This window comes from Halichoeres trimaculatus, unplaced genomic scaffold (genome assembly GCF_033239565.1).
Source record: "Halichoeres trimaculatus isolate MK-OKI-2021-1 unplaced genomic scaffold, fHalTri1.1 fHalTri1_scaffold_17, whole genome shotgun sequence".
Lineage (NCBI taxonomy): Eukaryota > Metazoa > Chordata > Actinopteri > Labriformes > Labridae > Halichoeres > Halichoeres trimaculatus.
Window position 1 is genome coordinate 26,806,143 of NW_027437195.1, and position 25,005 is coordinate 26,831,147.

At 37.9% G+C, this 25,005-nt stretch overlaps 1 protein-coding gene across 6 annotated transcripts in view; it reads left to right on the forward strand.

The window, feature by feature from the left end:
• The window catches only part of larp1b (La ribonucleoprotein 1B), a 36,223-nt gene that overhangs the window by 2,278 nt on the left and 8,940 nt on the right, over window positions 1-25,005 (forward strand). The window contains exons 2-12 of one of the 6 annotated variants that reach the window (XM_074692040.1): window positions 1,879-1,940; window positions 5,131-5,187; window positions 7,573-7,804; window positions 8,408-8,578; window positions 10,416-10,541; window positions 10,624-10,783; window positions 13,674-13,818; window positions 14,074-14,251; window positions 16,714-16,901; window positions 17,428-17,790; window positions 24,457-24,571. In XM_074692040.1, the coding sequence (XP_074548141.1) occupies window positions 1,879-1,940; window positions 5,131-5,187; window positions 7,573-7,804; window positions 8,408-8,578; window positions 10,416-10,541; window positions 10,624-10,783; window positions 13,674-13,818; window positions 14,074-14,251; window positions 16,714-16,901; window positions 17,428-17,790; window positions 24,457-24,571 (1,797 nt within the window). Of the gene's footprint in view, window positions 1-1,878; window positions 1,941-5,130; window positions 5,188-7,572; window positions 7,805-8,407; window positions 8,579-10,412; window positions 10,542-10,623; window positions 10,784-13,673; window positions 13,819-14,073; window positions 14,252-16,713; window positions 16,902-17,427; window positions 17,791-24,456; window positions 24,572-25,005 lie in introns of all 6 variants that reach the window. The other 5 variants (XM_074692041.1, XM_074692043.1, XM_074692042.1 and 2 more) reach the window with 5 other exon arrangements.

The following is a 25,005-nucleotide window of genomic DNA, read 5'->3' on the forward strand; positions in this document are numbered from 1 at the left end:
AAATGTGTGAAGCAAAAAACTTAAAAGCCATGTTTTGTCATTTTTTAACATCACCCAGCTCATAACCGTGAAGAAAACTTACTTTCATTTGGACAATCTGCAAAAAAAATACTGTATTAATTTAGCTAACACGTTTTTGTAACTTCTAACAAGTCAACTCTGTTGTCAATAAATTCTTAATAACAAATTTTACCAAAGCAGAAACTTGATGTGAAGACATTTCTTTAAACACTGACTTCCCAACGTGTTGATGTTGAATATGCTAAGTTGCTAAGTCGGACACCAATACCTGCGTACCCCAAAAACTTTCCTAAATTTCAAAGTTTTTTGATTCAAGGAGGCGTTCACAGACATTTTACATCTCAGAAACTTTTTTTTCCGACATGTCTGACATCCCATGAATGCAGCATCAACTGTCAGACGACATTTGATACAAGAAGTCTCATGTATCACCTGTGAGGCTAATCTTTATCAGGACTGCATACTCTTAAGTTTGTGGTATTTAAATATTCAAAATATCTACAAAATAGCAGCATAAAGCCAGCTTCTTCTTCTTTAAAATCTGATGTTTGGGATATTTTATTGCTTCAAAATGTAAGGTGACATACCAGTTATGTTCACATAGGCACAAAAATTGAAAATCAAAGCATTTTAATCAATAACAAATTGACTTGATATTGAATCGTGAGACTCTAAGCAATACCCAGCCCTATTGTTGTTGCTTTTTATATAAAAATGAAGATATACTACACAGAGTTTTACACAATTTACTCTCTTGACTTGCTATAAATTAGTTTTATGATCACCTGAGGCCCTTGCAGGCTGCCATCTTGACTTAGGCGATGTCAAAGAGTTGCTTTCAAGATATTCTTGCCTCAACTGAAGTCTATTTCTTAGTGTTATCAAATAAAAAACTCATGTTACAAGCTACTAGTTTAAAATCTAAAGATATATCATTAATTACACAAGAAAAATCCACTAAAATGCAGAGATGCATCATGGGAAATGTAGTTGTAGTTCTGCTTATCTAAAAGTCTTAAAGTCAGGATGTTTTGGTCACTTCATGATGTAGTGTCCTTTAACTTTATGGAAGTTAGATTCTCACCTGATGGAGGACACCTTTATAAACATAAGGTCAGATATCAGAATGTACTGATTAACTTTCTGTATATCTTATCAGGCAGATGAATAATCAGCTGATAGTTTCATTGCCAATCAAATGTGAAAACTGGCGACACAGCTCATTTTGTGGGTGAGAATGAAGTGTAAGTGTGACTGATTTGCTGTTGTGGTGACATTTTCTCCGTTATGTTTGCAACAGTTGGCTCTGAGGTGAAGCAGCAGCTCAGACAGTTAAGTAAAAGTTCAGTAGTGAATGTGTGTCAGAGCAGGGGGAGCTATATTTGAAGCATTCGTCTCTTGGCCAGTGCAGAGGCATCATTTTACAGTGTTACTGTACGCGCCGCTCGCTCGGTGGGTGGACTTCTGCAGGCTTGGTCGGGCATACACCCATTCATGCTGAAGCCTCGGCCTGCGTCTCTTATCAATCCGACCATCCTCTGCCGAGCGATAGGGACTGTCAGGCTACAGCGAGCCACTCCCAGCCTGCAGAGACACACGCATACTGCCGCTGGCTGCACACAAAACACCCTCAACTAGTTCAGTCATGGGGAAGGGGGGGATATTTATTCATCCCGTACTGACAGAAATTCCCAAAGAGCAGCGCATGCATGAGTAAACTTTGCTCAACTCTAGTGTTGAGCAAGCTCGCTGCTGGTTTTTAGATTGTGTTTCCTAAAAGCATCAGAAACTGGTTTGGTTTAGGCCTGTTTTTGTTAAATATGATGTCTTTTTCATGTGTTGATTCATTATCTGCAGATCAACAAAACACTCTGAAAGTCGTCCGTGCCAGCAAGCCCAGGACGAGAAAATCCAGCAAGGTAACACTCAACTTTTTTGGGTTTTACTGTGACTGTTCTTCCTTTTTGAAAAGCCTCTAAAAGTTTTTCTGATGATCTTTGAAAACTATCCTAAATCTAGATCACACATCTTAACAACTAACTCCAAAGAAACATTGACTAACAAAGCACTTTCCTTCACCCTTTTCCCACAGCCTTTGTTTTAACTTGCATTTAAATTAAGCTGTAAGTCAAGTCCTAAGAGTTCCCTTTTGCCTGTTTCTCACCTCTTAATAATCTAACATGTTGGCTCTTTGAAGCCGAGGTGTCACATGGATCACGTGTTCATATTTCAGCACTGTAACTCCTGCCAGATATTGACATGAAGGATGGGAAATTAACATCTGCCACAAGTCAAATGTTTGCCGGTTTGAGCTGCTTCGTTTGCTTTTTTCCAACCTGTTTTTCCACTGAAGCTGTTTGAGATTAATGTCAGAAAGAGAACCAAATATTATAATAGTGATGAAAATTAATGTTCACAGTCAGTTTATTACCTCTGTGTCACATGAAACCACATAGTGACATTTTTTTCGTGATTTTAATGTAGCCACCATTGCTAATCCAGGAGACTTTGCACTCAAACAGCAGGGAAAACATGTTTTTATGTTAGCTATCAGAAAAAGTAGTCGAAAATTAAACGCAAAATCACCAAAATATGCTTTGTTTTTAAGAAAATCTTTCAAATGTGTGAAGCAAAAAACTTAAATGCCATGTTTGTCATGTTTTAACAACACCCTGCTCAAAACAGTGAATAAAACGTACTTTAATTTGGAATATTCGAAAGCTGCAGCCCTAGTTGACGTGAATAAGTTTCTTTAAACATTGTATAATAAAACTTACTTGAAAACTTACTTGAAAACTTACTCGATTAATCAATGGGATTTTCAGTAGAATACTCGAATACTAAAATATTCGATAGCTGCAGCCCTAGTTGACGTACATACGTTTCTTTAAACATTGTATAATAAAACTTACTTTAATTTTGACAATCTGCAGAAAAGTACTGTATTAATTTAGCTAACACATTTTCGTAACTTCTAACTAGTCAACTCTATTGTCAATAAATTCTTAATAACAAATTATACCAAAGCAGAAAGTTGACATTAGAGCTGAAACGATTCCTCGAATGTTTCGAGATACTCGATTAAAAAAAAAAAAACTCGAGTAATTTTCTCTGCCTCGAGGAATCGTTTAATTTTAAAAAAGATCAAAGAGTGGTATTTCAAATAGAGCTGAGGCCATATTAACAGAGTTTTCAGACCCCTCAAGCTACCTCTTATACAAAATAGCAACTAGCAACAAATCTAGCTTCTTTTCTGGAGTTTGGAGACTAATGGATCATTCTACAAAACGGGTGCCATTTGGGTCCGCAATATTTGATGAGATGCAAAGGCACAAAAAAATGTGTCAAAGTGTGTTTACAGATTTTGGAGCTACCAAAGCAAATGCTCTTATTGACATGCTGTACCAGAAAATTCTATTTCTTTAAGAGAAAAAATTTCATTTGATAAATAACTGCTCTTTAACTAAACAAAAACACATTTTATCTGATTAATCGATTAATTGCTGGGATTTTCAGTAGAATACTCGAATACTAAAATATTCGATAGCTGCAGCCCTAGTTGATGTGAATAAGTTTCTTTAAACATTGTCTGCCCATTGTGTTGATGCTGTTTATACTAAGTTGCTAAGTCGGGCACCAATACCTACGTACAACAAAAACTTTCCTAAATTTCAAAGTCGTTTTGATATAAGAAGGCATTAGCAGACATTTTCCATCTTAGAAACTTGTTTTTCCGACATGTCTGACATCCCATGAATGCAGCATCAACTATCAGACGACATTTGATACAAGAAGTCTCATGTGTCACCTGTGAGGCTAACCTTTATCAGGACTGCATACTCTAAGTTTGTGGTATTTAAATATTCAAAATATCTACTTTCACTGAGAATATTTGCCTAAACTATCTTTGGAAATCAGCTGAAATGTAAACCTCTTCTCACTTTTGTTGCTTGGAATGCAAGGTAGAGATTTCGATCTAAAGTTGTGCTGTGCAGCGTTTCCTCTCGGGCACGTGAGGACACAAATGCCAAATTCAGCAATGAGTCAGCAAACTGAGAAGAGACAGAAGAAGAAGGAGAGTTTGTAATTGTTGTGTAAAGAATTGAAAATGACCTTTAAAACGTTTTGTTACATCAGAATAACAGAAGTCGTAGCTCAGAGCTACACTGAATGCTTTTGGTGAAGGTAAACAGAGACTCTGTTTACAATAAATTCCTCACGCTACCTTTAACTCGCAGTGCGCTCAGTGTAAACACAGCTTCATTAGCTAAATGTGTTCATTTGAATATAAAAGTGTTGTTCTGAGGATCTCAGGTTGACTGAGGACAGCTGATGCTGAGTAAACAGGTCGTTGATATAATTTGGCTTCTGACTTGTAACTAATGCCTGAGATACTTTACCTGTGATGACCCTGTTTGTGAACTCAGTGGTACTGTAAGAGGGTTTGGCTGATCACAGGTCGCAGACATGTCCAGGAGGAGTTTAGCTAGGACTTAGTCTGAATTAGCACATCTTTTACACAGAGAAACACTGAGAGTAAGAGCTTTATCTGTGATGTTTTGCTCTTCTTTGGTTCATCAAAAAACAAAACACAGCTTTTTCAGCTGCTCTGCATATATTAAAAACACTTATTCAGACTTTCAGCTGCTGTTTCTGTGCCATAAGATTTGTAAACACTGCCTTTTAATCCAAGTTAAACATGTTGAATTGATTGTTTTCAGTTTAATGCATGCTTGAGTCTTCACTCTTAGCTTTTTAGGAAACATAAAGAAGAGTTTTTGGGTTCATATCCCCGTGATGGACTCATTCATATATCAGAGCTGCAGCTCTTTTCTGTGTAACCTTGATCTCATATCAGACTGTCCAAATTTACATCATTCACGGAGGTGGAAGGCGACCGGGCCTGTTTATCGTTGTTGTTTGCAGTTCCCTGACACGCCAGGAGCACTGACCTCCTTTTCCTCCCACGCTGGTCTCGACCAGGAGCCACTCAGGACCCACCTGACCCACATTTATGAGACAAAGCTTAAAAAAATCAAGACTCCAGGTGATTGTTGATTCAACGACGCTCTGTGTTAACGTTTTTTCCTTTCTTCTCTGGTTTTACAGTCGAGTGACTTCAGTGACATCACAAACTGGCCCACACCTGGTGAACTGGCCAAAGAGGTATGATTTAAATGTGACTAATGTTTGTGAGGACAAACATATTGACAGTGCTGGAGAGAGGTTTTATTTACCAACCAGTTTGTGCTTTTTTAACTCTTAAACTCCTCTTAGCTGTTATTAAAAGGTGTTTGAAATATTTAACTCCAACACAGCTTCCTTTACGCTTAACCTAGAAAGAAGCAAGGGGCGGGGTCAAGACACCAGTCGTTGTACACATCTGTGCACAACTCTTAGAGCCCTCCAAATAGATGAGTTCTAACATAATTTTAAAGATTAAACATTTAACATTGGTGTTATTATGGAGGCCTTGGCTTTGGAACCAGCCCCCAGTGGACACACATGGAACTACATTTAATTTTTACATTCCTTTACCAAACGTTACTGTTTGTTCAAAAGTAAAGACAGATATTTGAGCAAGTGTGCACAACTTCAAAAGAAGACCACAACTTAAGCTTCTAAGGGTTTTACACAGTTACAGAATATGACATTAGATCGAGTCAGAGCGCGATAACAGGACGGCTGAGTCCATGTGATTAAAAACTAAACAGAGTGGTTAAAAAACCAAAAGTAAAGCAGCATGCTCTCACATTTGAGAAGGTGAACCCATGAATGGTTTTTGCTTAAAAGATTTAAATTTTCTTGATCAGCCTTTTATCAATTGCCATGCTGGTTTTCCCTGTTGATGTAATATTTGGGATTTGGAAAACATAAAAACCTTCCAAACCTTCTTTTTTCAAGTCATATTTTTGGACTTTTACACTTTTCAAAGCTTAGTAGACAGTAAACAACGCAGAAAATATTTTTAGTATGACTAGAGCTGTCACCATCAGTTTGCCACTTAATAAAAGATGTATCTTGGACTCTAAAATGTTCAAGCAAAAGTAGAAAATAACTCAAGAAGAAGCTAACAACCACCTTAAAACCAATTCTGGAGTAAACATCAGAATCAGAAAAGCATTTATTCGCCAGGTATCTTCAAGAATACAAGAGATTCAACTCCTGTTTAAACCACACTCTCTCCTTACAATTATTATGAATAAGCACCAAACATTACAAAAATAGAAAATGAAGAACTTAAGTAGTAAGAAAAAAAGAACGCTGTACGGAGGATTATAAAAAAATATATACACGTGAGTTAAAATAGTGCACTGAATTAGAGACAGGTCAAAGAAATGTGCAGTTTGCAAGAGAAAAAAGAAAGATGAATATGCAAAGAGAAACAGAGGCTGTAGCTGTATATGAGGTATATAAATGACTATTCATCAGTGTGATGGCCTGGGGAAAGAAACTGCTCCTGTGTCTGGATGTCCTGACACACAGAGCTCAGTAAAACATGTAAACGCTCATGTAAATATGTTTTTCCACATAAGGTAGTTGGATGACAGAAAACTTTTCTGATTTCTGCTCACTAGATGGAGCACTGGAAACATCAAAGAGGTCTCAGGATCTCACTCAAAATGGATTTTGAGTTGAATTACTAAAACAGTTGAGGCTTAGTGAGGTGAAATGCTCAAACGTTGAATTTCAAAATCAGAAGAAAATGTTTTATTGGTTTGCTTTATTTATGTCGAGAGAAAATTTGGTCACCACAGCTGCTTTTATAAACTACAAAAGCACTCAGAGAGCGTAGACCTCACTTGAGTCCGACTTTAATGTTATACTCCCTTTCAGCAGACTGTCTGCTACAATTTGGTGTTAGTTGCAGGTTTGTACGATAATTTGTTTCCTGACAGTGTTGAAAATTACAATGACCCAGTACATATTTCCTATTCCAGATCTTAGTATCCAGAATATTGGCAGGATCTGGATCGTACTTTAACATCTGTCAGAAATTATGGTGACCTTGTCTTGTTTTGTTTTGCAAAGCAATCCAACCATTTATGGTGGAGTTATATACACATATGGTTAAAACAGCCCTATCTCACAATGATAAGGAATCCTTTAAAAAGGTCCTAGATCCAGACACTGATCAGGATCACCTCCAAAATTTAATCACTTCTTCCTTATCTCAGTTTGAAGATTTTCTGAAAATTTCATCAAGATCTGTTTGTTACTTTTTGAGTTATGTTGTTCACAGACAAACTCCCAAAAACATAACCTCCGTAATAATAATACAAAGCAGGAATAAGAGAAGACATGAATACTTAATGAAAACAAAAATAAGCAATGAGATGATGGTTGTCAAAGCGCAGAGAAAGCAGTAAGGACAGTAATACCTCATCACCAAGCAATATGACTTTATTAAAAACTACAGCTGGTGGTTTTTATCTTTCAAGACCAAGTCAACAGAAATTGAAAAGGGTAGAAGCTTCTTTGAGTTCACGGTGTTTGCGTGCCCTTGTGAAATTTCTTACACACATTTAAACCTCGTCGTTTACCTTCCAGCAGCAACAAAATGTCCTCAACAACAACGGGAAGAAGCCTCCCTCCTCCCGCAGAGACAAGGAGAAGAGGAGAGAGCGACCGGATAGAAAGTCAGAGAGCAGCCATGACGGCGGCGAAAGCAAGGAGAACCAGGAAGCTCAGCTGGACCCGCTGGGAGATCTGCCCAAAGACGGGGAGACAAAGACGGGACAGGACGCCAAGAGCAACGCCCTGAAGAAGAGAGGAGGTGAGGGTGAGTTTCTCGGGGGTGACGCGTGACGGAGGGGGTGAAAGACTTCTTCTCTGACCAGTGAAACGCTTCATTTTAAACAAACTTCTCCTCCTTAACTTTATGTTACTGATCAGTTTGACTTTTGTCATTTCCTGAGATTTCATTGGACAGAGATGTTTGACTTCATTGATTGCTGCACAAACAAAGCATGCTCATAACTGTGTTGATCATTGTTGATGTGTTGATGATTCCTGTGTGGTGCAGATTTTTGCATGCTGTTTACTGAAAGGTGATTGTCTTGCACTTTCCCTGATTCACTTTACTTTGAACATGCAGCAATTTCTGGTTCACTCTGATTATAAGATAAACCAAAAGTTAAAACCAAAGCTTGAGCAAAACAAGTGAGAGGAAAAAATACTTCTCTGAGGGTTTAATTTCAGGATGAAGTGAAGAGTTTTGTTCCACCACCAAATCTTTCTGTATTCAAAAGAGAAAAGAGAAAGGCCTCAGGCTTTTTGAATTTGAGTGACTCATGTGGATAATTTCTCACAAAGTTCAGTTGTTGATTTTTACTTTGTGTCAAACTGGAACAAAACTCTGTTTCCGCTCTGCAATCATCGATAGGTAACAAACGTAAGTGGGTTTCTCTGCCGCTGGAGGAAGCTTCGAGAGACAACGGTGACAAGACGCCCGGCGGGGGCCCGGCCCGCTCCGACACAGACCCCACCAGCGACTCACCTGACCCCACGTCGCCCAATCACACACTCCATAATAACAGGGCACATGATAGCAGGAGTAAGTTTCTGTTCTGTTGTCCTTCCTCGCCTGGTGGTTGGGTTTGTGTTTGCTCTTTCATGCATGTTTGCTGGAAACCTTTCTCGCTACCATCTGTCTCTGGAGTCTGCAGAGTTTATTTCACCTGTTATTCAGAATGAAAGCATGCTCAACTTTTCAAGACTTTTGAAATAATCTCCATGTTAATGAAATCCTTAAAATCTGAATGATTTTTTTTTGTAATATGAGCTTCTTTAAGACCGGGGACTCAGGTGCTCTCAGTTTACATAACCAACAAACACATTTGCTCATAGACTGAATTTGTTATTATTTACAGCTTTGCCACTCACTGTAGTGGAGAAGGAGCAGAAGGAGGGAGGTAAATGAGCTGGAGAGAGTAGTTGTAATGAAAGAAACTGAAGCGCTGAAAAGGATCCTAACAACTGAATAAACTTTTTTTGGACAAGAAGACCATAAGTTTTAGATCAGAGCCAAAACTTTGAAGTTTTTGGATGCTGGTATAGCCCAGGGGTGGCATTACCCACTTTCTGACAGGCCCACCTCAAGCTTTTCCTTGAAAAAAAATATTTTTATATATTTTCTTTATTTGTTTTATAAAAAATGGTTTTACAGAGGAATAATAATTTTTTTTGTCACTTAACGCTTGTTTTATTATTATATTCCCTGTCTTTTTAAATTGAGCCAAGTTTGGCAATCTTTTTGCCTGTTGCTAAAAAAGTTATGAATCATTCAGCCTCATGTTCTACCTTAGTATATGGCAGATGTCACAAGGAGCCATTACGGTTTGATGCACCAAAATGTTATAATTTTTTTTTAATATTAAAGAAGACAGAAATGATTGATTCCTTTAATCTGCAGTTAACCCTTCAACTTTCAGTTTTTAAATGCAAAGGATATTGCATCTATTTTTAAACCCTTCCATCAAAGGAAAAATTCAACAAAAAAATGACAAAAAAGACGAATGAATAAATTTAAAAAACAAAAACGACAAAAAAGACAAAATAAAAAAAATAAAAAAACAAAAACACAAAAAAGACAAAAAAATCTTTTAAAATATTTTTTTAACATTTATGTTGCACTAAGTTAAAAAAAAACACATTCAGAAATATATTTTAAGCTAGAGAGACCCAATTAGGTTTTACTCAGTTAAAATTAATTTCAATAGGATGTAGAGACTAGGGATAGACCGATTATCAGGGCCGATATTTGGCATTTTGAGGCACATCGGTATCTGCTTTTTTTTTAAATCTGACAGGCGATAAGAAACAAATTTAAAACTGCGTTGTTGCAGCACTAATGCAGCCGCTCTGCTGTCTGCAGTCACTACTCAGTCCCCAGCACTGTCCCACCCACGGTACCATCTGATTGGTTACAAGCAGAGCCATGGGTGGGGAAACAGCCAATCAGCAGTGCAGTTATTACATTTATTGTAGTTACATTGAAACTTTGGAAAACTTTATTTACTGTAGAAAACTTCAGCTATCTATTTTTTAAAGTTTTAATTTAACTGTATAAAAAATTCTGCTGAGCCTAGGAGCTGTTTATAAATGCGTGCTTAAAGGTATTCGAACGAAGTTAAGTGTTGGAGTTTGTATTGTTCAAAATTTGACACCAACATTTGCACTTTGACTGCAGATTAATATCAGCTTCAAATATCAGTTATTGGCCTCTTTGACTACAAATAATGGGTATCTGTATTGACCTGGAAAAATCTCTATCGGTCTATCTCTAGTAGAGTCTCAAAAAATGAAAAAAAAAAGCTCTACCTAATGGTTGAACTGCAAGTCAAAGGGTTAAAATGCCCCCTATTTACGCTGTGAATTTTTTTCCCCAGCAGGTTGGAGGAGCCAGCGAGACTTTGGGGACGACACCTCCAGCATCCGGAGCGACGGCGGCAGCATTCGTGGAGGAATACGAGGCCGAGGGAAAGGTCGTGGGCGCGGTAGAGGTCGAGGTGGAAGAGGTACGCTGTTTAATTTCACAACATTTTTTCCTCCTGGCTTTCCCTGCACGTGCACGCTGAAAACCCTCCGTATGTCTCTCAGGCCGTTACGAATACTCTCAGAACTTCCGGGACTCTGACGGCTCGGCTCAGGTCTCCTCCGAGTTTGGCACCAACATGGTTTATTACTACGACGACGGCAACAAAGTCCAGATGTACACTGTGGATGAGAAACTTCTGAAAGAGTACATCAAACGACAAATGTGAGTCTCTTTTGTTTGTCGTTTCATTTGTCTGTTGATCCTCACTTTTACAGGTTTTAATATCAGGTCGCAGAAATACCCAAATGTCATCTCTGGGAAAACAAATTTTCTTTCTGTTTCAAAATTTCCAAGATGATTAAACCATGGAGTGATGCAAATGACAGATTAATTACTGATACCAACACATAAAAGAGCTTAAATATTCATCACAAGACTGGAAATCGACGATGCTGGTGACTTACTGGAAGATAGAGATAAAAATAGAAAATCTAGTGTCTGCTCTCAGGGTGAGGTTAGTTTACACATTTTCCACAAGTCAAATAAAGATTATTTGAATATCGATGCAGGCGTATGAACACATTTGATTGTTTGGGATGGACTTAATAGCTTTATTGCAATAACAAAAGAAGAAAATGGAGTATCTGGAGCAAAATACTTGAGATTGAACTTTTCAAAAAAAGATATTTTAGCGTCACCATTTTATCTGTGTGACTGGAGAAATGTGTCCGTAAGGGTCAAGATGGGAAGCAGCCAAAGTCACGTTTTAACCACCAGTTTTCTCCGGCGTCAAACGGGTGAAGGTTACAGATTACAGGTGTGAACAGTGTGATAAGCAGTGAACAGAGCGTGTGTGGTCAGTTGAAACTCCTCTGAGTTTACTGCGTCCTGCAGGGGGCAGCGTGCGCTCTGCGTTGCCTGACAGCTTTGGCCTGGTTGCAGCAGCAGACTCAGAATAGTGAAGGGTGAGCTGGACTCCTAAATATAGCCTGAGTGCCTCGGAGGGGACAGGAGATGAATTATTATAAGGAGGCCTGAGCGAGGAAATGTGGGGAGAAAAAACAGGTTTCAGGGAGGCAGAAAATGAGGAAGAGGAGGGACATTTTTATCTTCATCTCTCTTGTCTCTTCAGTATTTTTTCGGCTGCTCACTCAGTCGGCGTTACTCTACGTGGAGAAACCACTGCATACCGCCTGCAGGCCCTGCTCAACGCACAGGCGTGTGTGTTTGAGTGGGCGTGTGTGTGTGTGGTGACTTAAAGTGGTGTGACAAGTGGGGACGGAGAGCTTTTCTTTGTTTGGTGCTCCGAACAGAAGATTTTTATTGACTTTCACAGAAGAAGAATAAATGTGTCAAACCTCCTCGCTCTGATTTTTATGACTGTCGTAATTTTAAGATGAAGTCACGAGTCTTGAATGAAGTAGAGTCTGACTTCAATTAAAGTTTTTTTTTAACCAGTTTAAGATGGTTTGATTCTGATATGGCTGTGTTTGTGTTTAAAGCAGAAGTGTAGAGCTTTGTTTAAGGTTTTTTTGGACGGCAAACATTCATCCTGTAGCTGTCTTAAAAAGAAAACTTTGCTGCTTTTGACAGACTGACAAACTTTTTGCTGTTAAACCAAGTATTGTTGAGTCAGCTGGAAATGTCAGTCATTTCTATGTTTTTTAAAAGTGATATGAAAGGAGGAAATGCTAATCTATCCACTTTTTTGGAAATATTTCTAAGTTTTGAAGTGTTTTCTGATTTATTTATTTTTTATTTTATTTTTATTTTATTTCTAATTTTTTAATTATTCTATTTTAATTTTTAACTTTTAATTTAATTATAATTAATTGATTAATAATTAATTAATTAAATTAATTTATATTTTTTTCCGTTGGACAGCAATTTTTTTCATACAGAGTAATTTAATTATATATTAGAGTGAGCCAGAAGCAATTCAAGTAGAGAAACATGATGTAGAATAAGAAATACAAAGATTTGAGAAAAGAAAGACAAAAAGCAAAAAGCAAAACAACAACAAAAGAACAACAACCATACAATTTGCTGAGTCAAGACAGTGTACAGGGGCTCCCGAACAGCAGGACTGTAGAGCTTCATTTAAGGTCTTATTTGTAATTTTATTTTATCTTATTTATTATTATTATTATTATTATTTTTTAATTTAATTTTATTGTTTTATTTTTATGTTTTTTATTATTTTAATTTTTTATTTATTGACTTATTTTTTATTTTTTTCAGTTGGACAGCAATTTTTTTCTACAAAGTAATTAGATATAAAAAAGCCCAGAGGAGTTAATTTGTATATATTAGAGTGAGCCTGAAGCAATTCAAAGAGAGAAACATGACGTAGAATTAAAAGATACAAAGATTTGAAAAAAGAAAAAACAAAACAACAACAAAAAACAGCAACCATACATTTTGCTGAGTCAGGACAGTATTACAGGGGCTCCTGAATGACGTCATCCACAGTCTTCTTGTAGGGATTTTACTCAATTAATCCATTTGTTTCAGATTTTAATAAAAACCTCTTTCTGCAATCTTAAACAGAAAATATTTTTTCTAGACAAATTTTCTGATTTGATATCAAAAATCACATTTTGACTTTCTAACCTTATTCCTGTGGCAACTATGAGGTGGGTTAAAATAGTGAAATACACCTTTACCCACTTTGTATTACCACATCTGCTCTGTTATTTCGACTCTGGTGAAGGAGCTTGATAATGACGCCTCCTGGCGCCTCCCTGAGGAAATGCTCTGGGTGGATCCAGCTGGGAGGCGGTCTTGAGGTTTACCCAGAGCTCACTGGAGGGATTTTATTTCCCATCAGGGCGGGGAACACTTAGAGATTCCTCAGGAGGAGCGCAGAAACATCGCTTGGGAGAGGGATGTGTGGATCCTGCGTTTGTGGAAGAAAATAAAGAAAGTAGATGGTTTATGTGTAACACGGAGTGTCGCTCTGTGAGTTATGCACCAGCTTCCTCCATTCACCTGCTGAGTGTGTGACAGGTGCTGCAGGTTTCCAGACGTGAAGGTCACGTCACAGAATACACAGATATGAAATTAAAATAACATTGATGAACACTGAACAAGTGTCCTCCTCCTCTTCCAGCGAGTACTACTTCAGCCTCCACAACCTGGAGCGAGACTTCTTCCTGAGGAGAAAAATGGACGCACAGGGCTTCCTCCCCATCTCCCTCATCGCCAGCTTCCACAGAGTGCAGGCTCTCACCACAGACATCAACCTCATCATCGAGGTAAAACACCTGCAGCTGGAAACCAGCGTAGAGTAAAGCTGTTTTCCTTGAGCCTTAGATCTGGCTATTTTGCTCCTGGTTCACAGAAGTTCTGTTGGTATTTGCTTCAAAGCTTTAATCCTGAGTAATGTAGGAATAATATTTGAAAAAAGAAAGTATAATGTGTTGCTTTAAACTATGTTAAAAACCTGAAAGGATGTAAGGCCAAAGGTTTGTCTCACAGATTGTGTTAATTGAATCTGCTTCTTCCTCCAGGCTCTGAAGAGCAGCAAAGAGGTGGAGCTGGTGGATGATAAAGTTCGCTGTAAATCCGACCCGGAGCGCTGGCCCATCCCCACCCCTCCTGTCGTCGGCTCCCCTCGGACCGACTTCTCCCAGCTCATCAACTGCCCTGAGTTTGTTCCCCGACAGTCCCTCAGCTCCACAAACTCCGGTCAGTAAAGACACCATCATGTGCATCACTTCACTCAGAGAGTGCAGACCTTTTAGTCCTACTTTAATGTTATACTCCCTTTCAGCAGGCTGTCTGCTACAATTTGGTGTTAGTTGCAGATTTGTACCATAATTTGTTACCTAACAGTGTTGAAAATTATGATGACCCAGTACATATTTCATATTCAGGATCTTAGTATCCAGAAAATTGTCAGGATCTGAATCGTATTTTAACATCTGTCAGAAATGATGGTGACCTTGTCTTGTATTGTTTTGCAAAGCAATCCGACCATTTATGGTGGAGTTATATACATATGTGGTGAAAACGGCCCTATCTTACAATGATAAAGAATCCTTTAAAAAAGTCCTGGATCCAGACGGTGATCCAGATCACCTCCAAAATTTACTTACTTCTTCCTTATCCTATTTTGAACATTCCCTGAAAACTTCATCAAGATCCAGACAAACTCCCAAAAACATAACCTCCTTGGTGGTAACAAGGTGAAATAAAGGAAGCACTGTGGTGATAGATAACCTCAGGAAAAGACTGACCTCAATATGAAAAACTCTGTCTTTGGTAAATTATCAGAGACGTCTGCCTCAAAAACTCAGCGGACCACAAAATGTGGATTAACCTTCAGCTAAAAATAGACCCTCACAAGTGCGCAGCAACTTTTGATTTAAGGACAGTATTGAGCCGTTTTTCTGCTTAACATGAGTTAAATATTGAGTATTAGTATTTTAATTCAGTTACAATCTCCAGTACTGAATATGAATTATGTGCCATTAATTTACAAAAAAATAATAAATTAATAAGTAAATAGATAGATAAATAAAAATGTATATACATGCCAAAAAAGTAAGAATAAAATAAAAAAATAAACCCTTAAACCGAAAAAGGAGGACACTGAAGCTGGGGCTTATTTTTGCCTATCCTAAACGATTCATAAAATATCCCAGAACATAAATAAATAAAACAAAAAATGTATATGAAGCAAAAAAACAAAAAAATCACAAAAAACAAAATAACTGCCTGTCCTATGGTTCATGGTTTAAATATCCCAGAACGAAAATAGATAATAAATAAATAGATAAAACAAAAAATGCATATACATGCAAAAAAATCACAAAAAATAAATAAATGAATGAATTAAAAATTAAAAAACTCATGAACCGAAAAAGGAGGAGGCTGAAGCTGAGTCTTATTTTTGCCTATCCTACGTGATCCATGAAAATATCAGTAAAACAAATAAGGAAAAAAAAATCTTGATTTATTTGAATTTTTCATGTTAATCATGTCACATTTAATCATTTTCATTGCAACCCTTTTTTTGTTTTTACTTTTCAATGAGTTTTTTTTAACCTCAACAGAGATTTACACAATTTCAAGTCATCACTAAGTCTGTTCCACAATTTCACTCCCAGAAAAGAAACACATCTGTATTTAACATTTGTTCTTACTTTACCTATCTCAAAGACACCAAATCCCCTTAAAGTATATACTTTTTTCTTCTCATTAAAATAAAATTGAATACAGTTGGGATGACTTTTATTCTTTGCTTGAAATAGTATTCCTAATGTTCTATAATCTTTTCTGGAGTTTAATTTCATAGATATGTATGTATTCCCCCAGAAATCAACACAATATGACATTCAGTACATTATAAGTGAGAAAAACCGTGTATGCAGACATTTCTTACTCGACATATTGCTTATTTTATAAATTATACCAATAGATTTAGAAAAAAATATTTTTCAGAGGAGGAAAAAAAGGGAAAGATTGGCGCAGTTTAATGAAAACAGCTGAACAAGAAGTGGAGAGTTTATGATGTCAACAGCACCGAGCTTCACTCCTCTGCAGGAAAACGTCAACATGCTGATGTTTATTATGAAACACTTAACGGTCTATAAACAACTTCAACTTTCCAACTCAAACTAAAATCTGCTCCACAGTGCATGATGCTTTGCTCTTTAATCAACGTTCGTCTTCATCAACAGGAGTCAGAGCTCCACACACACATCCCTTGTGTGCATATAAATGTTTGCAAATGAGCAAAAACTATAAAAATGGTCCTTTATAATTTCCCAGAATGCCTCTGGTGTGTCAAATCTTCTGTTTTATTTCCAAAGAAGAGAATAAAACTCCACAAGACCCAGCTGTCTTTGCTGGAAGTTGATTAAAATGAATAAAAATTATTTCTAGGAAGCTGTAAGTACTGAATGATTGTCGTTAAGCATTCGAAGCATCTGAAATATAGATGAAAGATAATGTCAAGTTTCTTATTATTGTTTAAAGATACTTTGTAGTGCACATTTTAGAGATTTGACCTCTGACATAGAACATTAAACTCCTCAGAAGAAGTTTTTCTGTATTACGTAGATCTCCAGTGATGAGGGATTAATGAGGGATGATGTAGAGCCGTGTTGTCGTTTGTCTGAGTCTGATGTGTTCTGGCCTCTCAGCCTCCTCCCCTGTAGAGAAGACTCCTCCTGACCCTGCTGAGCCTCAGGACTCGGCTGATCCCAGCTCCTCCAGCCAGGAGTCCCTCCCCAACGTCGACACCTTCAAAGACACCCCCGCCCCCCAGCCCGACCCTGACGCCTGGATCCAGGTGGAGAAACGCCACAGACAACACTCTGGCAAAGCAAAGGTGCTGGAAGTTTCCACCTCGTAGCATCCGGTGTTCATTCTTCAATCCCTTCATTTTAACTTTTCTGTTTCTCATCCTCTTCCTCTCCATGACCTCCATCATCCTCTGCATCCATCTGTCGTTTCCTCCTCTTCCTCTCCTCCATCTTTCATCTGACAGCATGACACGGATGACGTGTGTGTTGTCAGCTCCTCTCCTCCCTCTCCACTCCCAACCGACCTCCTCCCTGACCTCCTCCCCTCTGCGGTTGAGTACTCCTTGTTCTCACTCCCTCGTCACCTTGAACCTTTTCTCTTCCCTGATTTTGTCTCTGCTTCTCATCATTTATTTACTGTGTTACCCAAAATATGACACTCAGATATGATGGATAATTTTTTTTTTTAATGTGGTAGAATAATTCCTTTCCGACAGTGGACTGAGAATAGATATGAGAAAAGTCAAACTCTTACTCCAGCTCAGTTTGTAGATTAAACCGTCTTTTCCTGTGTTCTTCCTGTAACGTCTGTGTGCTGATTGTCTCCTTCAGGAGCGTAACGAAGCGTCTCCACGCAGCCAGCAGACTCCTCTGACTCAGACTGAGCCCGACCAGGAGGAGCTGGACTTCATGTTCGATGAAGAGATGGAGCAGATGGCGCCGAGGAAAAACAAGTTCACCGACTGGTCAGACGAGGACGACTCTGACTACGAGCTGGACGACCAAGACGTCAACAAGATCCTGATCGTCACCCAGACGCCCCCATACCTGCGTAAACACCCGGGTGGAGACCGGACAGGAAACCACGAGTCCCGAGCAAAGCTCACCACCGACCTGGCCAAAGCTATCAACGACGGGCTGTATTACTACGAGCAGGACCTGTGGAAGGGGGAGGAACAGATCGAGTGCAGCAAGGTAAGAAAAGATGATAATTATCGGTCACACTTTCACCCTTCTTTTACTGTGCTTTCATTTGTTTAGTTTATTCTGCTGTTTTCTGCATGAAAAACTCTGAAATGATCCGTTAAAAACCAGCGAAATCCAAATGTTCGACCTTTACTCCAGAAAACCCAGATCATCCCGCATCAGATCGACAGTTGTGAATGTAACGCTATCTTCAGGAAGCGAACATGTTAGAGCAGGTGTGTCACCTGAGGAATAAATCTACCTCTAACACTGAGTCAAGTCAAGTCTGAGCAAGAAGAAATGAGGTCGAGAGGTTTTCTCACATTTTGAACCGCTTTCAGTGAAAGGTCTTCAGAAGAGTCTTCAGAGTCAGCAGCTGTCAAATGTAAACAGTATTTATGTTTTATCCCGGAATTCCTGATACTCGTTCAAAATGTTTTTATAATGTGACGATAAAGTAAGAGTCTGCAACCTGTGGCTCTTTTCCTTTGCAGTGGCTCCTTTTAGCTTTAGAAAAATATTAAAATAAATAATTTGTGTTTATCTTACAGAGGATATTGATGATGAACAACATCGACTCTAAATAAAATCATGCGTTAACATTTAGTTGAACTAAATCTTCATCCCATCTGTCAATAAAGCCTGCCACCGCTCTACTTCACCTCCTACAACATCAACAGCCCACCAACTTTCCATGCACCTGTGGCTAACCTCAAGTTTTACAGCCCTGGGAAGAAAACTACATCTACAAAAAGACTAATCTGGAAGAAAATACTGATTTTAATTCTGTGTGGATGGATTCATTTAACTGACAACGTGCCAAATTAATTATAGGCTTGATATGTGGCAAGACATAAGCAAACAACTAAAAAAGACTAGTTCAGCGATATCATCAATTTATGTAACCAAATAAGAGTATTCTTCCAATTTTTTTTCTTTTGCAATAAATTAAATTTCAATTGGTTTTGAAATTTTGCAAATATTTAAAATTTCAAAGAATTTGCAATTTTTGAAAATGTTTGATTTTTTTTTTTGTTTTCCCAATTAAAAAAAAACTGAAATGCATTTTTTATTTCTACTTTATTTTGCAATTTCTGGGGGAATTTTAAATTTTTTAGAAATATTTGCAAATTTGGAAAATTTCATTTAATTTTTTTTTAGCAAATTTCTTAATGATCAACCAATTTCCTTCTAATTCAAGTAGTTTTTAAAAAATGTTGACATTTTTAAAATAAATTAAATTTCATTTGTTTTTAAGATTTGCAAGTTTTTGTAATTAAATAACTGAAGTTTTTGAAAATATATATATATTTTTTTGCATATTTTCCTAATTTTGAAAAGTTTTCAAATTTTCTTATTTTATTGCAAAATTTTATTGATACTTTGAGAATTTTTGAAACTTCAAATTTTTTCGCATTTAAAAAAAAGCATAATTTTTGGAAACTTTTCCTAATGTTTGAAATCTCCAAACTTTTTGAAATTTCACAGGCGCTTTAGTTCAATACATGATGACTAATATCTTGTTCGACACAGATTAAAGTCTCATTTTCTTAATTCAAAGGGTGCATAAAAGGATTATTTCAAGACTGATGCACAAATGGAGCTTCTTTAAAATATCAGATCATTCAGATGGAAATCCAGATCCCTGAGTCTTAAATAAGGCGGCAGACAGTGGAGGCGAGGGACCTGACATTCAATCCTGGGACTGAAAAATGGGTCAGTGAGCTTCTTGACTGTTGAACTCTGAGGCGACTGAACATTTACATTGTGCCTGATGTCACCGTGAAAAACAGAAATTGTTCTATCAGGACTCACACACATGTTGCGCTGGTGTTTCCCCTTCAGTTTCAAGATTTCTTACGAAACGCTTTGCTGTTCAGGCGTTAGAGCAGAGCTGTCACACCAAAGAGGGGGACCAAAATAACGAGTATTTATTACCTACTGTGTGAGTCTGCAGACTACATGTGTGTCACACAGCTGCTGCCAGAGAGGAGTGTGACCTGCTTTTGGAAAAGTTGCCTCGTCTGCAGAAACAGGATGCAGAAACGCAGTCTGAGTTACACAGCGTTATGTCATTTTCTAAAAGTATTGAACGTTTACAGCCGTGGAGAAGCTTCAGTGTTACTCTGCTAATGTTGTAGTCAGGAATTAAACATTTTTTATGCTTGAAGAGATCATGTTCAGTAACCCCTTCTCGTGTCCATGAGCGTTTGAAAACACACATGATGAAAAAATCATCCTTGCCTTAAACTGTGAATCCTGAGCCACTTTCTTCAGATGGTTCAGCTTTTCTGTTTGTAGTTCTGCAAACATTGTTTGTCAGACTCTGACAGATACCGCGTTACTTCGAAGGGGGACTCTGAGGGAATTTGATAGTTGAGCGAAAATCTGGTTAAACAGAGAAAATAGCTATTTATACTCCCTGTGTGTAAAGACAATTTTTAAATAGGATCCCAACAAACCAAAAAGCTTTCAGACAATGATGCGCTCTTTAGTTTTTACACAAGCCAATGTCTCAATGACAAGTGAAAAAACACAAATAACAAAATTGAACTTGTACAATTTTCTAAATAAACTTAAATTCCCCTCTAACAAAAACACAATCCCCATCAATACCATTGATATTATGAGTCCTTTCAGTAGGGGTGGGAGAAAAAATCGAAATATGATATATCAGGCTTTTTTATGTGACAATATCAAGATTGGGATTCTTTGTCCAACAAACATTTATTTTAACTTCAAATTCTTCATTTCAGTCTTTTTTCCCAACTTTTTCGCATGGTCTAGTGTCAAAAAAGCAAACTAAAAATTGCAAATATGGTAAATATTGAAGAATCACTATTTGAATTAAATGGGCAACCAAGGAAATTGCGAAAATAGCATATCGTCCCAGCCCTACCTTTTAACCGAAACAAACTGTTTGTGCATCTGCGATCTTCCTGCCCTGAAAGTCTGTGCTCAAAACAGCCCAGTTATCCAACAAAAGAAGTCAAAAACAATCCAAAAACACAAATGATCCATCAAGAAAAATCACTGGTATAGGAGGAAAAAAGATAACACTCTTAACAAGGTTTAGGCAGGAAGGTAAAAACGGGCACCTGTTTTTTTTGTTCTCCTCCGCGTGTTCTTCTGCTTTAAATTGTTCCGAACTCCTTTAATTTATTGTCAGTTTACTTTGTTACGGTGGCCCTGAGAGCTCTACAGCACTACAACTTAAGAAAACACATGCAAAAAGACAAAACACAAACATCTTCATCAATTTGACAACACATGCGCAGCATTTAGAAAACACTCTGCAAAGAACTCAACACATTAGAAAACATGCGCAAGGAAGTGTTTCCAGAGGACACTTAAAAGTGATGCACATGTCCAGACTCGCTTCATGTTGAAGCAGTTTTTCAGTTTTTCTAACGTGTGAATCTTTTCTAAACTCTTTGCACTTTTTGTCATATTGATGAAGATGTTTTCTCAAGTTGCTTGTGGTTTGTACTTTTGCTTGTGTTTTTTTTTAAGTTGCAGAACTGTGAGCTCTCAGGGCCACCGTACTTCATAGCAATTCAGTAGTCCATAGCTTCTGCTCACTTTCTCTGTACACACTTTCCCTCCTGGTCACACACACCTCTTCCCCCATGCAACATCCTCCCTTTTTATAACCTTTCGTTCACTTTAGTATTATTTTATTGCACCTATTACATCTTTTAAATACAGGGATCATGTGCCAAGAACAAGAATTCATTTAATTATAATTTTTGCTGTTTTGTTCCCCTTTTTGCTTACTTTTTACCTCCCACTTTTAGCGAGCTGATCCTGTCACAACATGTACCTCAAATGCTTAGAGTCTTTGATTTCATGTGCAAAAGCTGTGCAGCAGCTGAAGCAATCAAATTAAACACCTGAGTTAAATATTCAGCAAAAATTTTAGTTTTGCATGTGAAGGAGGGACGCCTGACGGAGCCTCGTGGTATGTTCCCCCTGTGCACGCCTGGATTCTCTCCAGCTTCCCCCCACAGTCAAAAAACAAGCTTGTCAGGTTGATTGGTGACTCTAAATTGCCTGTAGGTATGAGTGTGAGTGTGTGTGTGTGTGTGTGTGTGTGAGGGTTGTGAGCTCTGTGATAGGCTGGTGGTCTGTTCAGGATGAGCCCCGCCTCTCGACCAGTAACAGCTGTGACAGGCTCCAAGATGATGTATGGATGTACTCGTAGAGCTACAATCAGGAAGAAGACACAGAGATGGAAGCTTTCTGAATCCTGAGATCATCCGTGAAAAGTTTAAAAGCTTAATTTTCTTTTGATTATCATCCTCTGAGAAGGACATTTTATAAAACTAAGAAACAAGTTCCTCTCTTTTCATTGTCGCCGACGCGTTTTCAGCAGCCAGCTCGTTCTGAGTTCAAAGGTTGTCAATAATATCTCTACATGTGGGAAATGTCACGCCTGAACACACATACTCACACACGCTCCAAGGTCACTGGGACTTCTTTTTTTTTTCTCTACGCTGACGTGTTGAGTTCAAAGTACGCCGCACATCTGCTGGGTGTCCCACAGGCTGTCATGGCTGCAGCGGCCGGCGTATCTGGTGTTATTAACCACCGTGACACCTCCGTGTTATCAGTTCAAACACCCTGAGAGGCAGAGCAGAGATACACTCACTACTCCTGTTTGTTTGAGGAGTTTTTCTGCACACTAATGCAAAACAAAACTGGTATGAAGCAAAAATAGATTTTAGTTTTAGTTTGTCTTTATTTCATTCTTGATGACATAAAAAAAATAAGTACAATACAAAAACAAAACAAGTCTCAAAATGAATGAAAAGAAGCAGAAAGAAGAAAAAGTCTTATGGTATGGCCCCTTTACCCACAAAATGATCAAAAATTTAGCAAGCATGCCTTTAGATTTGCAAAAAAATAAAATAAATAACATTTAAAATATAAATTTCTTTTTTTACAGAATAATGACAAGCAAAGCAACCCTGAATTGTAAAATTACAACTGCAAACTCAACAAAGAAAAAATGAATCAAAAGAAACACTTCCTTGATATGACACTCAGGTTTATTCCCTCAAATTAATTTAAAAACGTACATTTTTATGGTTGCAGATTAGAGATAGACTGATATGGGTTTTTCCAGGCCGATACTGATACCGATTATTTGTATTCAAGGAGGCCGGTATCCGATATTTGAAGCCGATATTTATTTGCAGTCAAAGTAAAAATATTGGGGTCAAAATTTTGAACAAAACTCCAACACTTAACTTTATTTAAATACCTTTAAGCACGAGTTTATTAAAGAGCTCCCAGGCTTAGCAGCATGTTTTATAAAGTTAAATAAAAAAATAAAAAATGGCTGAAGTTTTCTACAGTAAATAAAGTTTTGCCAGTCACACTGGCAAACCATCCTGTGCTTGAACATGCTTTAGCCCTAAAGCATGTTTCAAATGGCCAGTGTGATCACAACCATGGTGTGCTTGAGTAGGGATGGATACCTAATTAGGTACTTTTGTAAATGTTCTTTGTAAATGTTCTTTATTTATACAGTTCTTTACAACAACCCTTTCGGTGAACCAAAGGGCTTTACAATAGGTGGGGGGGGGAAATACAATAAAATAAAGTAAAACAGAGTAAAAGTGTCACCACACCACTGGGTATTAAAAGCCATCCTAAATAAATATGTTTTCAGTATAGATTTGAAAAGGCTCAGGTCAGAAATGAGACACATTTCAGTAGTAGTAGTGGTTCAGTAGTTTTATAGGTACCGACTGAATTCTGTCAAAAGTACCTGGTTCCGATTCATGTAAAATCAAAAGGTACCATATTACGGTACCTAAATGCATTCTTGTGACTCTGAGAGAGTGGAAGAGTAGTTGATTTTCCATGCTGGTTATAAACACAACATTGCAAGATTACATATTGACGAATAAATATGTTAAGTTGAAAAAAATATATATTTTATTATGAAACAAATTGAGATTTTTTTACCACATAAACACAAAAAAGCACAGAAAAGTGATACCGTTGGGTACCGGTACCGATTAGCAGGTACCGGGCGTCGGTACCATATCGTTTTTAATGTGAAAGGTACCCATCCCTATGCTTGAGCACGATTCACTTCTTTGCTTTGGCACACTTCGGAAAGGTGGGCTTCGGCACAGTTTACTTCATGCACGAGCACAAGCACGAGGACAGCGCGTGGGATCCATGACAATCAATTTAACAAAGCAGGGGTGTTATAGGGCTGTGTCGGGCCAAAATGACTTACCATAAGTCCAAAAGTCTCTAAAGTTGTAGCAGTGCTCCCTGTGTCTCATTGTGCTGACTCTGATGAGATCACGCTTCATGTAAAGAGACGCTTAACGGTGACGTAGGCGGGCCATGCGTGTGTGCGATTTTATCCATGTGTCCATTTTATAAATCCAGCTGTTCTTAAAGGACTTAAACCTGTAAACACATAACATGTTGATCTAAATGCTTTGGAGAGTTGTGTATGATCAACTCCAGACCAAATGTATTAAGGGTAATGAAGGTTCCTTACATGTTTATATCACATTTGTTTATTTGTTTGTCTTGTATTTTGAGGTTTTGGGACTCCTTCCTGTTCACTTTGTTGCTCCCTAATTTTCACAGAGCTCCTTTCCTGCTTCTGTGTTTTAACTCTCTGTGTGTCTTTGTGTTTCTCAGCAGGAAGTGGAGAGCTTTAAGAAGTTGAACATGATCAGCCAAGACGAGTTTGACACTCTCACGCCCAAAATGCCCGTTGACTCAAACCAGGAGGTCCCTCCTCTTCCAGTGCCAGGTGAGTCTGCTATAAAAAACAATCCTCCTGTTTACTGTTTCCTCTGTTTGGATGGTTTTATTTGTTGAGTTAAAATCTCTGATTTCTGACGTTTTTTGGATTTAAACCCTTTTCTTGCCAATTAAATGAGGCGTTCCCAAACTTTTTAGCCTGTAATCCCCAAAATCTGTGCCAGAGCGGTTGCTCACTGCCATGCACACACTGTATCTGACCAACACAGAAACCTTAGAGAGGCTTCAGGACGATAAGAAAGACCACAATGGCCAATCAGCTTTAATATCTTATATGTCTTACTATGAGGTCTTAATTTTTCAGCTTTAAATGTGACTTTTCATTCATTTACACCGCATACTTTTGAATAGATTTCTACAATAAAGGATTAAATGTATAAAGATTACACAATCTGTCAAGTAAACCCTGAGATTATTCATCAC